At 40.6% G+C, this 13,339-nt stretch overlaps 1 protein-coding gene across 1 annotated transcript in view; it reads right to left on the reverse strand.

Moving 5' to 3' along the window:
• The window catches only part of CPXM2 (carboxypeptidase X, M14 family member 2), a 69,023-nt gene that overhangs the window by 33,444 nt on the left and 22,240 nt on the right, over positions 1-13,339 (reverse strand). Inside the window, exons 3-4 of the mRNA XM_081912677.1 lie at positions 9,492-9,601; positions 4,066-4,205 (exon numbers count right to left, since the gene is read on the reverse strand). Of these exons, the coding sequence (XP_081768803.1) occupies positions 4,066-4,205; positions 9,492-9,601 (250 nt within the window). The remainder of the gene's footprint in view (positions 1-4,065; positions 4,206-9,491; positions 9,602-13,339) is intronic.

Below are 13,339 nucleotides of genomic sequence, written 5' to 3' on the forward strand. Positions count from 1 at the left end.
ACCATGGAGGCAGAACATAGCCTCTTAAATGGCTTATAGCTCCTTTAACAATTGGATGGAAGATTTCCCATTATTGTTCATTAGTCTGAATAAAAAAAGCTTCATTTTAATCAGCACTCCATAAGTGTTTTTGTTTAAGCATCTTAAATTAGTATTTTGATTAAGGCTACAATGCTAAACATACTTACTTGGAATAAAACTGAAATCAGCAACTTGCATCTGAGAAAATATGTTTTGGGTGAGTGCAATAATAGGAAAGAAAGCTCTAATCTATGCTTGGAAAGTTATAATATGTGAAACAAAGCTTCTTTCCCCAGCCAAATATATAGTTTTGCTCCTCCTGGCCCAAAACACACATTAGAGTGAAGACATGAGGCAGAGTTATGGTTATAAAGTGTCTTGACTGTGTGGTGGGCTGGATGAGGGTCAATAAACTGAAACCAAATCCTGTCAAGAGAGGCCCTGTAGGTGAGTGGTTCCACAGTCTAGTATATAAGCCGATTACCCATTCTGGAGTGGGTTACACTCCCTCTGAAGTACATAGTTTGAGAGTAATCCACAACCCATTGTTTTCCTTGTATGCTCAAGTGGCCTCAGGGGCTAGAGCTGCTTTTTACCAGCTTCAGCTGATATGCAAGCAATGACCATTCCTGGAAAGAGATAGCTTGTCTATAGTGGCCCATGCACAGGCAACCTTGACAATGGATTATTTCTATGTACTCTATGTTGGGCTACCTTTATGTCCAGAAGCTGCAGCTAGTGCAAACTGGGCAATGCCACTTGTGGCTGGCACTGCCTTCTGTCAGCACGTGACACTGGTGCTGAGGAAACTGCACTGGCTGCCAATATGCCACCAGACCAAGTTCAGGATTCTGTTGTTGGTATACAGAGCCCTAATGTAATCAAGAGAAAGATTCCCTGTCTCCCTGCTCAATCACTATGGTCATCTCTGCAGGCCCCCCTTCTGGTACTGCATGTGCCAGAGGTTTCCTCTGTGACTCTTTGCCCCAGAGCCTTGAGTGCAGTGGCACCTGAGCTGTTGAACATGCCTTCCCCTGAAAAATAAGGCACCAATGACCAGGACTTTCCATTGTATGCTAAAATATTTTTCTTTCTTTCTGCAGTTTTCCTAGAAAGAGGAGCCTATTCCCTGATAGGAATTTGTTGTCAATTTTTTTTAAAAAAAGGAAAGAAAATGTTTTTTTTATTTTAGTTTTATTTCTTGGTACACTTATATTCCAACTTCCTTCCAAGGGGCTCAAGGTGGAATACTTCATTCTCCCTCTCCCTGTTTTATCCTTTGAAGAACCCTGTGAGGTAGGTTAGGCTGAGAGTTGTTGACCACAGCACCACATTTTCTGCATTTTGATGTAGGTTGATCTATTTTTTGGTGCTATGATAGCTCTAAATATTTCCTGGTTTGTACTTATTTCAAATAAATCTAAAGCGGCCATGCACACTAACTTGGTGATCTGCACCAAACATTGACAAATGTAACTATCCTGAAAGAAGACGTAGGAACAGCCTCCCTGCTTTCTGCCTGAAAAATACTGCCCTGGCTCAAAAAAATACTGCCCTGGCTCAAAAGAGCCAGATTGAAGAGCGCCAATCCATGCCTTTCATCACTTACTCACCAAAAAGAGTCCCCCACTGGTTGAGTTGATCTGTATTTAGGGGCACAAGGGCTCCAGCACCCAAAGGTCACATCCTCTTGCACCAGCTGGCAATGAGAAGTAGGTTAGGTGACTGACCCTTCACCTTCCAGGTGCTTCAGGACAGCCACAGTCAATGCCAGGAATGATGGGAGTTGTGGTCTATCCCTGCACCAGAGAAACATTCATTCCCCACCTCTGCACAATATAACCAATTCCCAGGAATGTTTGTGTTACCAAACCCTAACAAATTCTTGTAGAAGGATAACACAAACAACTTCTGAGCACTTAATATCATGGATGTCTTCGCTTTTTTGGTACTCCTGCTCTGGAGCAGGAGTCATAATAAATAACCACTTGCACTGACATGACAGATCTTAACAGCTCTGCTTGACAGTAAGCAACAACATCTGCTCTGGGGAAACAGTTAGAATATATCATCCAGACCTTTCTCTTGACTTTGTTTTAGTTTCACTGGAGCAGGCTCACAAGATAAGGGTATAGTGCATGACTCTTCAACTCAACAGCAAAGGCAGCTAGCTTTGAAAGTGTATTGACAGCATTAATAGTAATAACATTAGATGAAAATGGTAATCTGATTCTTGGCCTAGCAGAAAGTCAGGAAGATCTGTGTGATGCTTGCTAGCAAATGCTAACTAGATAGTGCTAAGCACTTGAGGGCTTATCCTAAAAGCCACAAGATTGTACACAAACACCAAGCTATGATAATGTTTCTCAAAAAGCGGAATGTATCCCAATTGCCACAAGTAGTGCAAAACGTCCCTGCCTTCTAAAACAGGAAAGTAAGCCGTGATCATGCCTAGAGCAGGCTGGTAGAAGCAGTTTGGCTACAGACTCAGGATCTTTTGTTTACCGGGAGTCCAGGCTTGTTCCATAAATACATGGCTGGTAGGAACTTCATTGTGTGGCCTGAATTATCCACATCAGAAAAGTAGTGAGAGAAAAGTTTGCAGAAGAATAAGAGTTAAACATGAATTGAAATCCCTTGTTCTGTGTATACAAACTTGATTAACTAAGGGTGCTAAGTCAGCTGCATCACAAAAGGTAGGCTCAGTGAACTGTAAGCACAGTTCACCACTGAACAGATGGACAGACTCACCAGCCAATAGAACAGTGGTTCAGAGAAAGATCTTGCCCTTCCCTGCCCATCTTTCTACTTACTCTTTTGCTTACGAACGCTCCTGCTGCCTCCTCCTTCTCTTTCTACAGCAACAGGGAAAGGTTCAGCGCCCTGAAGTCAGATGCCTACAATGGAGCCAACACTGCCTTCCTCCCATTTGAAGCACCTGGCAGTGGTGCGCTTCACTACAGGGGTCTCCAATGTGAGGCCCATGGTTGCACATGCAGCCACAGACACCTTTCCTCTGCCCTTCGCCAACTGAAATAAGACCTGGAAGAGGCATTCTGTTGTAGCCAGTAGCAAAAGAGGTGTGTGTGATTGATTGATTGATTGATTGATTGATTGAGTGAAGGTGCTGTGTTTGTGTGGTGCCCATGAAAGTTTACTTACTGCAAATGCAGCCTAAAATCATGGTGACAACCACATTGCCAGAATATTAATTAATATCAATTAAATGTACTTTCCCAAAGAGACAGAGCAGTGGTGGGCAATCTCCAGCCAACAGGCTAAATTAGCCCTGTCTGTCCTTCCTATTTCTCTCAAGTTAAGCTCCAGTCAACATGAGTGAAAGAGAATAATCAGTCCCAACTTAGCAACCTGCCAAGAGCATTTGCTAACAAATCCCAGAAGCCAGAGTTGGGGAACTTCTGTACATGACGGGAAGTAGTGTTGGTTGTTTTAAAATATTGTCTTTCCCTTGAACAAGGCTTATTTCTCTTGTGTTTAATTATGTTGGTATCATTATTATGCATGCTATTGACTTTTTATTAGGTTTGCGAATCTGTCAATTTCCGTTTCTCTCAGTTTATTGCTGCATCAGCTTGTGATTCCCACTCCCACCCCCATTTAAAAAGTCCTTGGGAATATTTACCAGCATTTGCATTTCTCCTAATATCCACATTTTTGTTTGCAATTTTGCCTAATACACACATTTTTGCAAAGCCATTCTTTCTAAAGCAATGCATTTTCTGTGTTATTTTCACTTTATGCATTTTAATGCAAACATTACCTTAATACAGTATAAGGATTTTTGTACACATTACTTGGTGAGAGAACTGCATTGCAACATTCAGAGAAGTGTGAATTTCAGAGAAGTGCGAATGATGGCAGTATTTCAATTTGCATCTTGCTCCAGAAAGTATGAATGTGGTAGATTTGCCTTTGTAGGTTCTGAATCTAATTTCTCCTCCAGCCCTGTTTTTATATAGCACAAAACTATCACCCAAATTTCTGGGTTTTCCGTAGAAAGTCAGAAAGAATCCATGCACTTACAGCCAGAGAGAATTCCTTCCTTGCGTGATAACTCCTGTGAACTTTGTTAGTCTCCGAGCATCGACTTCAATCCACTGGTACGGATCATTTCGTCCTGCACACCAAGCACCATCATAAAAATCATTTTCATTAACACCTGCCTGAAAAGAAGGCAAAGCTGTCTTTATAAATATGAATAGATACATTTTGAATTGTTGTTGCTTTTTTAAACAATGAGAACATGAAAATATTGTTTCCTCTCACTTCATTTTTTTGTCAAGACTGATAAGTCAAGGCTGGGAACATGGAGCCATGTTTAAGATAGTTGTCAAGACTGGAGAGTTAGAACTGCCTTTCTCTCACATTTTTCAAAGTTAAAGTCAGTTTTCTGTATTTTCTCAGCAACTCGCTTTTTTAAAAAAAGGGGGGGGGGAGAAAAATCCTGATTAAAATCTGCCAGTATTTTAGTGCTAATTTATCCCAATAAACACATTTTTGTACACATTATACACATTTTTGCAAGAATTCTCGTTTCCCTAGACACACATTTCTGCCTATCTTTTCCGGCTAATGAGTTAGCAGTAAAAGCCCCATGCTATACCCTTAGACTTAAAAGCATCAGAACAACAATAATAAATTTGTGGGATGCAAAACAAAAATGAGAAGAGAATTATGTAAGCCGGTCAATACATTCTTCAGATGGCTTGGACTACAATTCCATCATCCCTGACCAGTGGCCATACTGGCTGGGGCTGATGGAAGATATAGTTCAACAACACATAGTAAAGGGCACCAGGTTGAAGAAGGCTGAGGCACAGGCAGCTATCATGCACTATGGATGGTGCATCTCTGTTTACCTGGAGCTCATTTAATCTAATGTTGTATTGGACAATTATGCAAAAAACTAGGCATCTTTGGAGTGCTTAGAGGATCCCTGCAAATCTAAAGCATGCAGAGCTGTTGCTACCATGCATTGTGCAATATCCTGAGCTTTCTTAACAATAAACTAGAATCTGCCCCCCCCCCCAAAGAAATACCTCTTCATTGACCCACAATCCCAGTCTAGCCGTAGCTAGACTGGTGACTGGGAGAGGCCGCCCCAAGACCACATAACATAGGTCTTGAAAGACCTACATTGGCTTCCAGTACATTTTTGGGCACAATTCAAAGTGTTGGTGCTCACTTTTAAAGCCCTAAACGGCCTCGGTCCAGTATACCTGAAGGAGCGTCTTCACCCCCATCGTTCGGCCCGGACACTGAGGTCCAGCGCCGAGGGCCTTCTGGCAGTTCCCTCATTCCGAGAAGCCAAGTTACAGGGAACCAGGCAGAGGTCCTTCTCGGTAGTGGCACCCGCCCTGTGGAACACCCTCCCACCAGATGTCAAAGAGAAAAACAACTACCAGACTTTTAGAAGACATCTGAAGGCAGCGCTGTTTAGGGAAGCTTTTGATGTTTAATAGACTATTGTATTTTAATATTCTGGTGGAAGCCGCCCAGAGTGGCTGGGGAAACCCAGCCAGATGGGCGGGGTATAAATAATAAATTATCATCATCATCATTTCTGCATGGCTCAAGGTGTCATCAAAACCACAATGCTCCTCTGATAGGCAGGACAGTTCTAAAGGAAGCTTAAAGCAAGAAGTTTAAAGCCTTGCACAATCTCTGATGGCATGGAATTGTGATGATTGAAACAATCCCAATTAGCTCCTCAGATGATTTGATGCAGGGGTTTTCAGGTGCTACCAAGCTTCTAATCAAGCCAGATGTCTTTGCTCCACAAACACTCAGCCAAATTACACGTTTCTTGCTGTCATTGTCAATATAATTAGCAAAGAAGAACTAAGGATGTCTCTCAGCGTACTGCAACTGGTCCTCCTAAACCTCTAAATGTGTATAATGTGTACAAAACCTCTGGGTTTTGGATTTTTTGTCAGAACGTTCTCAGAGGGTTAGAGTAGGGTCACATATGTCCAAAGCCCTTAGCCTTAACACCGGCTCACCACAGGGTTGTGTGTTGAGTCCCCTGCTCTATACTCTCTATACGTATGACTGTACAGCCATCTATTCCAGCAACAAAATCATCAAGTTTGCTGATGACACTACGGTGGTGGGGCTCATTTCAGGAGGGGATGAGTCCGCCTATCGGGACGAGGTGGAGCGGCTCTGTGTTTGGTGTGGAGAGAACAATCTGGCTCTTAATACGGCTAAGACCAAGGAATTGGTGGTGGATTACAGGGAAAAAAAGGCGGACATTCAGCCCTTGTATATCAACGGGGAACGGGTGGAGAGGGTGGCGGAATTCAGGTTTTTGGGAGTGACTATCGATCAGGGCATGACTTGGAGCGCAAATACCACTGCTCTGGTGAAGAAGGCCCAGCAGAGAATTTATTTCCTCAGACTTTTAAAGAAGAACAATCTGAGTGAGAGACTGCTGGTGTCCTTCTACCGAGGCTCCATAGAGAGCATTCTCACATACTGTATTTGTGCTTGGTTCTCCAGTTGTACAGCTAGGGAGAGGAAGGTGCTCCAGAAGGTCATAACCACAGCCCAAAGGATTATTGGTCATCCTCTCCCATCTTTGGAAGAACTGTACGGTTCCCGTTGTCTTAGGAAAGCAAACAACATCCTGCAGGATTCATCTCACCCGGGATACAGTCTGTTTGCACTACTGCCTTCTGGCAGGAGATATAGAAACATCAAGTCAAGGACAAATAGACTGAAAAATAGTTTCTATCCAAGAGCTGTGGCCTTTTTGAATGCTGTAACTCGATAGTGTGACCTGGGAGTTTGATGGGTGTGGGTGTGGGTGTGGCTGGAATGTGGTTTGTTTGGTTGTTGTTGTTGTTTTGCTTTTGTTGTTTTTTAAGGGATGGCATCCAATTTCGTTGCACTTGTGCAATGTTGCACTTGTGTAATGACAATAAAGAATCTATCTATCTATCTATCTATCTAATCAGCCAACTCAGTGGCTCACTCTCCCTTCTTCGTACGTATATTGGGTATCTGGCATCTGGGGACAACACTCCATACATATGACTAAGTGGGCACTGGGAGAACATGAAAGCTGGTGTCACGATACATTTGCTGGCCTTTAATGTGCTACCAGGCTCTTTGTTCTTTTTACAAATGCTGTGTATTTGATTTTAAATTTTGCTGACAATCGTAGAGTGAAAGACTTAAAGGTGGTTTCCTTTATGTACACAAGTTTCCCATACATTGTAATCATGTTTATGCGATGAGTTTGAATGATTTCTTCTTTGGGCAATATTATTACACTTTTCCTAAGCTTCTAAAATAGCAGCTATCATAAAATGTCAAAACTGGCAAGGACAAACCTAAGGGAATGGAAAATCTAGAAACGTCCCCCCCCCCCTCCAGTTTGAAGTGACTTGGAAATGATTGATTTGAGACCAGAATGATCTTAAATGGAAAGGATAAAGAAAAGAGTAGCAAAAAACCTCCCATTGACACAAACTGTCAGTCATGGTGCACCACATGAATTATGAGATCAGAATTATGAGATTAGCACCTGGTTATCTGGCTGCCACATAGCAGGAAAAGTGGGACTCTAGCATTACCGGGCATGTCCATTGCAGATAAAGTTATATCACAGAAAATAGGCAATATCTGAACAGGAAAAGCCAAACAGATAAACTCAAATGATTAAACACTGCCATGGATTAAACACTGCTCCTGAGTGATGGGATTATATATATATAGAGAGAGAGAGAGAGAGAGAGAAACTGATAAAACTAGAAGTCAGAAGCAACAGAGACTGCTGAACAGAGACTGGATGAAATCTCTATCCTATGGGAAATGATAGTGTTGTGGCTAATGGATTTCAAAAAGACACATGAATTTTGACCACACACAGGTCAAGTCTAGGATGTGAATGTTTCAGTAGGCTTTGATTTGAGGATCCTCATTCTAAAAAGTGACTTAAAGCTGAGACGTCCACATGACGGTGGAGTTAACCCACCTGTAGCTTATTACAGCATATGTGGGCTACATAGAGTCTCAAAGTTTTTATCAGTAGCTATATTGGCATTGCCATTATTATGGGAGTACACTTTGGAACCAGAAAGCCTGTATAACTTTAAATCTCATGCCAAGAGCAATTTTTTTTTTAATTCCCCAATATCATTCTAATAATAGCCTCATTATAACAGTACCATTTTTATCCAATTAATGTAATTAATAATGTCAATTATTGAAATGTCAAATTATACAATGTAATTAAACTGACCCCCTCACATACTAGAGTTGATGAGTTCATTCTTCTACATTTTTTCTGCATTCCAAAATTTTAATAATTCCATTCCATTCAGATGGGAACAGCTACAATCTTGTGATTTCAATTCATGTTGGTATAATAGGTAATTTATGAAGTTTCAAGTGAGGAACTTTAGCTGTAATCCTTATTCTTTCCTGTGTGTGACAATTTTTTTCATGATGTTTTCCCATCCATATATAATGTTGTATCCTTTACTCTCACTGCTGGTAGACTCCTTTCCTCCCTGCCGCTCATTTATGGCCATTTATCTCAAACACATTCCTTTGTGGATAATGGAGGTTAGGGATTTTGCTCTATATTTTCAAAGAATAGCATTTCTTTCCCCCTTCCCTCTCAGTTCCTTTCTCTCTCACACACAGTTCCAGTTTTGTTAAAATCCATACAATATTCCAATTTTCTCCATCCTCACTTGTGCAGATATTATTTAATAAAACTTGCATTCTGGGGGGCATTCTGTCATATCATAAATGTCAAGAAAAACCTTAAGTAAGCAAACCATGGGCTCCCCTCCTCACATCGTCTCTTTCACCAAATGAAATCCGCTCTCAATCCAAACCTTTCATATCCTTGTAGCTGGGCTGTTTTTGCAGTTTCTTATCTCATTGTCTCTGGCACATGCCTGTAGTTTACTCCAATTAAAGTCCAATTAACAGGATGACCTTTGCTTCCAAGAATGGGAGCAGGCTGGGGGTGAGGGTTGTGGCAGCCAGAGTGCTCCTTGCACCCGGTGCCTTTGTCTGCCCTCACATTCCATGGGGAATTGAGTGCCAGATCACTAGGCAAACTGTGGGTGAGAGACTGGTTTCTCTTCCAACCCTATCATTATCTATTATCTCCATCTGTCTCTCTCCCATGTTAGTAGGAGAAACTCTGTTCTTAGCACACCGGAAACAGGAAGCCAAGAGCAACTTGCTTAACTTTTGTAAACCTCCTTGCTGATAGTTCCCAAAGTCATTTTTTATCATCTGTGTTAAATTTTCTTTTGGACATTAATGCCAGAACATTCAGAGTAAAGAAACAAAATTAACTAGCATATATTCTTTAAAACAAACAAAACATGTTAGCCATCAGTATGGTCAAAATCTGTAAGTGTCCTTTGGGAGAAATTGCAGAGTAATCCCATCCTCTTGACCCGTTGGAAAGGTGAACTTACCTGAATATTTAGCCGTGCTCTGTGGGCCCCAAGGCCATATCGCTTTACAGTAGAAGCATGGAGCTGGAAGTCAGTAATTTTTAATGTTTCAAGACCAAGTGGAGGGCAACCTGGAAAGCAAGGATTTATATCTTAAGTTGAGAAAACAGTGTATGAACCACTATATTTGATTGTGTATATGCACAGGTTATATGTGTATAAATATAAACACATTTTCTGACAAATGCATCTCAGAGATAGATTAATTAGTTCTACAACTTCATATTGTTTTTTGATTTCAATTTAGCAAGCTGCCATACATCCCAGGTTACTGTTTTTAATTAAAACCAATTATCAAGTCCTTCATCCTTCTTTCCCTTTTCCTTTGAAACGAACTTAGTCATATCTATCCAGATTTAGACTGAAAAATGTTTTCCACAGCCCAAACATTTCAAGTTCTTCCACTCACAATCTCCCTTCCTGGGGCTTTTGGGCCAACTGAGGAAGTGAAAAGCAAGACTGCAAATCATAGTTCTTTAATCTTTGTTTCTAGTTCATCCACTTCCAACTATTAAGTTAGCATTTAGTCAACATACCAGTAGAATAATATCTGTGTTCAAAGTAACCACGGCATCCTGATTCCTCTAAGGTCAATCGCCAGGAGTTAGTAATGATTTAGAACTGTGTTGTCTTCAGTCTAAAAAGCTATTTAAAATCCATAGCAATGTCTTTATTAGTCCCATATGAGGACACGACCTCTCAGCAGTCCACTTGAAAAGCACAAAGTTTTCCAAAGAAAGGGTTGAGCCCTTGAGTAGATATAAACATGCTGGAGATACAAAGGACACAGTTTGAAACAGTTTTCAACAAAGTTGGTGTGATGATAACAGAGGTTTTCTCCCATTTTATTATCCGTAATTTATTCACAATTGTCTCATGGCACCACTGCAGCCACATTATTGCACCCTTCTGCAAATGAAACCACTTGCAGAATGATCTGTATTAATTTGGCTGGATTTAGAAAACAACTCTCATCTGACCCATACACATGGAGGAGACAGAGGAGGCAGTGCCTTGCCTGCTCACCTGTCACACCTGTCCTACCTTCAGTGTTCTAGGATGTCCACATAGGGCACTAATGTCTGAATAGCTCTGGTGTAAGTAAAATCCAATATACAATGGATTGTGTGGTGGATCACCAGTTTTTTCTGAAATAACTGAACATGCGAAACCGAATGGAGGATTTTATGGTCCTTCATGCAGAGACGTCCTGGGATGTTGTCACTGCTGTCTCTACAGATTCAGGACAGGTGTCAACCAGCCCAGCATCATAGAGGTTGCTACATAAAGCATCCTGGGTGAAACAGTGGAAGGATGATCAATTGGTGTTTCCTAAGAAGTAACAAATGACTGGAGATGTTTTCTTGAATAGGCCATTTATCTGTATGGTAGTGTCTACTCTGTAAGTGGTGATGCAAGAGAAGAAAGCAGTTGGAACACTGACCCTAGCGCTGACCTCTGGACTCCTCACTGTTCAAAGAAGTGGGGAGCACTCAACTGTTATGTTGCTGAAGTAGAGTCAGAGATGTTTCTCAGTGGTATGATCCTCCCATGTTATTTTGGTAGCATATGCATTGATGTTGGGCTATAACATGGCTCTTTCATATGTCAGCGTTGTCTGTAAGAAGAAAGCACATGGCTTCTGATTCTGAATGTTACCAGAGTGGTGTTGGACTGGACCTCCAAATGTACATAAGCGCATAAGGCCAAGGGACTATCCAATCCAGTACAGCATCTTGCTCCCCTCCTGGCCAACCAGATGCCTATGGGAAGCCCACAAGCAAGACCCCCATTTGCAATTCCCATATTGTCTCCAACAGTGGAGGGAGATTGTAGCCAGCACTGCAACTCTGGCAACATACTGATGGGGCTTCATATTCCTAAACCTACATTTCCAAAAAACAACAACAGTTAACTTATAATTGCTCTGTAAGCTCTTCAGATAAGAAAAACAGAATTGATTCAACCTGCTGAGTAAAAATGTGCAATACCACACAAGGGATAGAAGCTGGATGGTGCCAGAAAAATGATCATGAGTATCTTTTTCTTTCTTCTTTTGCAAATTTCTGCTATTCAGTGTCTTTCACATGCATAAAGTGATAGAAATTCAAAAGTCACCTTTGCATTTCAGTGGCATTTTTTACTCTCTGCAAGAACTCCATTATGATTATCTGACTAGGTCTGCCAATATTAAATCCAATGTTAGTAAAGCTTTTATGCTGATGTAATTAACTACTTGATCTTTGATACTGGACAGAAGAAAATGCAATTGACATTAACAGCAATGAGTAAAGATGTGAACAAGTTACAGAGAGTGAGGAAAATCTAATATTGGCCATCTCTGCTAAGTACAGATGTGAAGTTTTAATAGTATGCATTGTTTTTGACAGGAGAGGTCTGAATGTTGTATCATATCTAGAAAAAAATACAACACAGTGTTCAGCCTTCTGTTCTCAAGCATGAAGCCAAACTTTGGATTTGTAGATGTGCAGAAATGTGCCATATTCATTGATCTAAATTTGATTGTTACCAAATTTACAAATAAAAAAGAGAGGAGGAACTGGATTTAGTTTTGGAGACATGGCTCTGATTCAGAGCAGAAAATATATAAACATACAAACACTGCAGATAGACCTGAATAATATCTGAGTTTTTAGGCTTTTCTTCCAGCCTTATGCTAAAACATGGTCCAAAATTAGTTTTTGCAGGCATGGCTAAGCTGACATATTTTCATAGATATCAGGAAGGAAAACATGGACAAGATTTCTTGATAAAGTTGACAGAACATTATTGACTATACTAAAATATAGGGTTCATTACCACAATTGAGTTACGGATTAGAACTGTATTTGTGCTATTGTGAACTTCCCTGGAATCTGTGGTGAAGGGAAGAATAGAAATGTTTTAAGTAAATAAATAAACAAATAATATCAGCAGCATCACTTTTCTTGTAAAATACAAGAAGCTGTACATAAATGTACATGTCCCTGATTGCAAACCCTCATCCTACACCATTTCCTTCCTGCAGTCTATCCTTATCCATTTCCTTTGCCTTTCCTGAAACCTCTCACTCTATTCTCATCACTATCACACACACACAAAAGTGATGGACTCAAAAGGTTGACTTGCAATGCAGCTGAATCTTGCCATGTGACCCACAGGATTTTATCAGTATTGAAAACAATAGATGCACCGTTTTCTGCCCTGAAGCTTTTTTGAGTTGAAAATATGGTTTGATCACTTGGTGTTGTTAAACATTGCCGTGGACAGGCTTTGTGGAGGTTGGATGAGACTGAACAACAGACTTCATACAATTGAAATAATTCTGTTTTATTTATAGCTGCAGACAATTGATAGGGGGCGGAGGATAAATTGCAGCTATATTCTGCCACCTTGAGGATGGATCCACTTATATGATATTTCCACATTTGTCCCTAATTTATACCAGATGCTTGGTATATTAATCTAGAGTTTTGAGGGCTAAAATTCCGAACATGGAAGTTTGGGCATCTTGAATACCCCTTACAAGTCACCAGCAAAGAATCAAGTTCTAACATTTTCACACTTAGCCATTGTCGACTTTTGGAATGATGTTTTGCGTATTATGGGCCAGAGTTAAACACTTAATTTGTTTCTTATATTTTTAAAGCAACAGCCAAATATCGGCATTGGAAATAAAGAGAAATTGATCTCTGTTTGCAGTTTTATCTTTCTTAAGCCACAAGGAGACCCTGTTTAACATATCCTCATTAGAACACCTTCAATTTGGACTAATCCTAACTTTTGCCTTTAAGTAAGGTGAGCGGACA

This window comes from Podarcis melisellensis, assembly GCF_964234715.1.
Source record: "Podarcis melisellensis genome assembly, chromosome: 5".
NCBI classification, from domain to species: Eukaryota; Metazoa; Chordata; class Lepidosauria; order Squamata; family Lacertidae; genus Podarcis; species Podarcis melisellensis.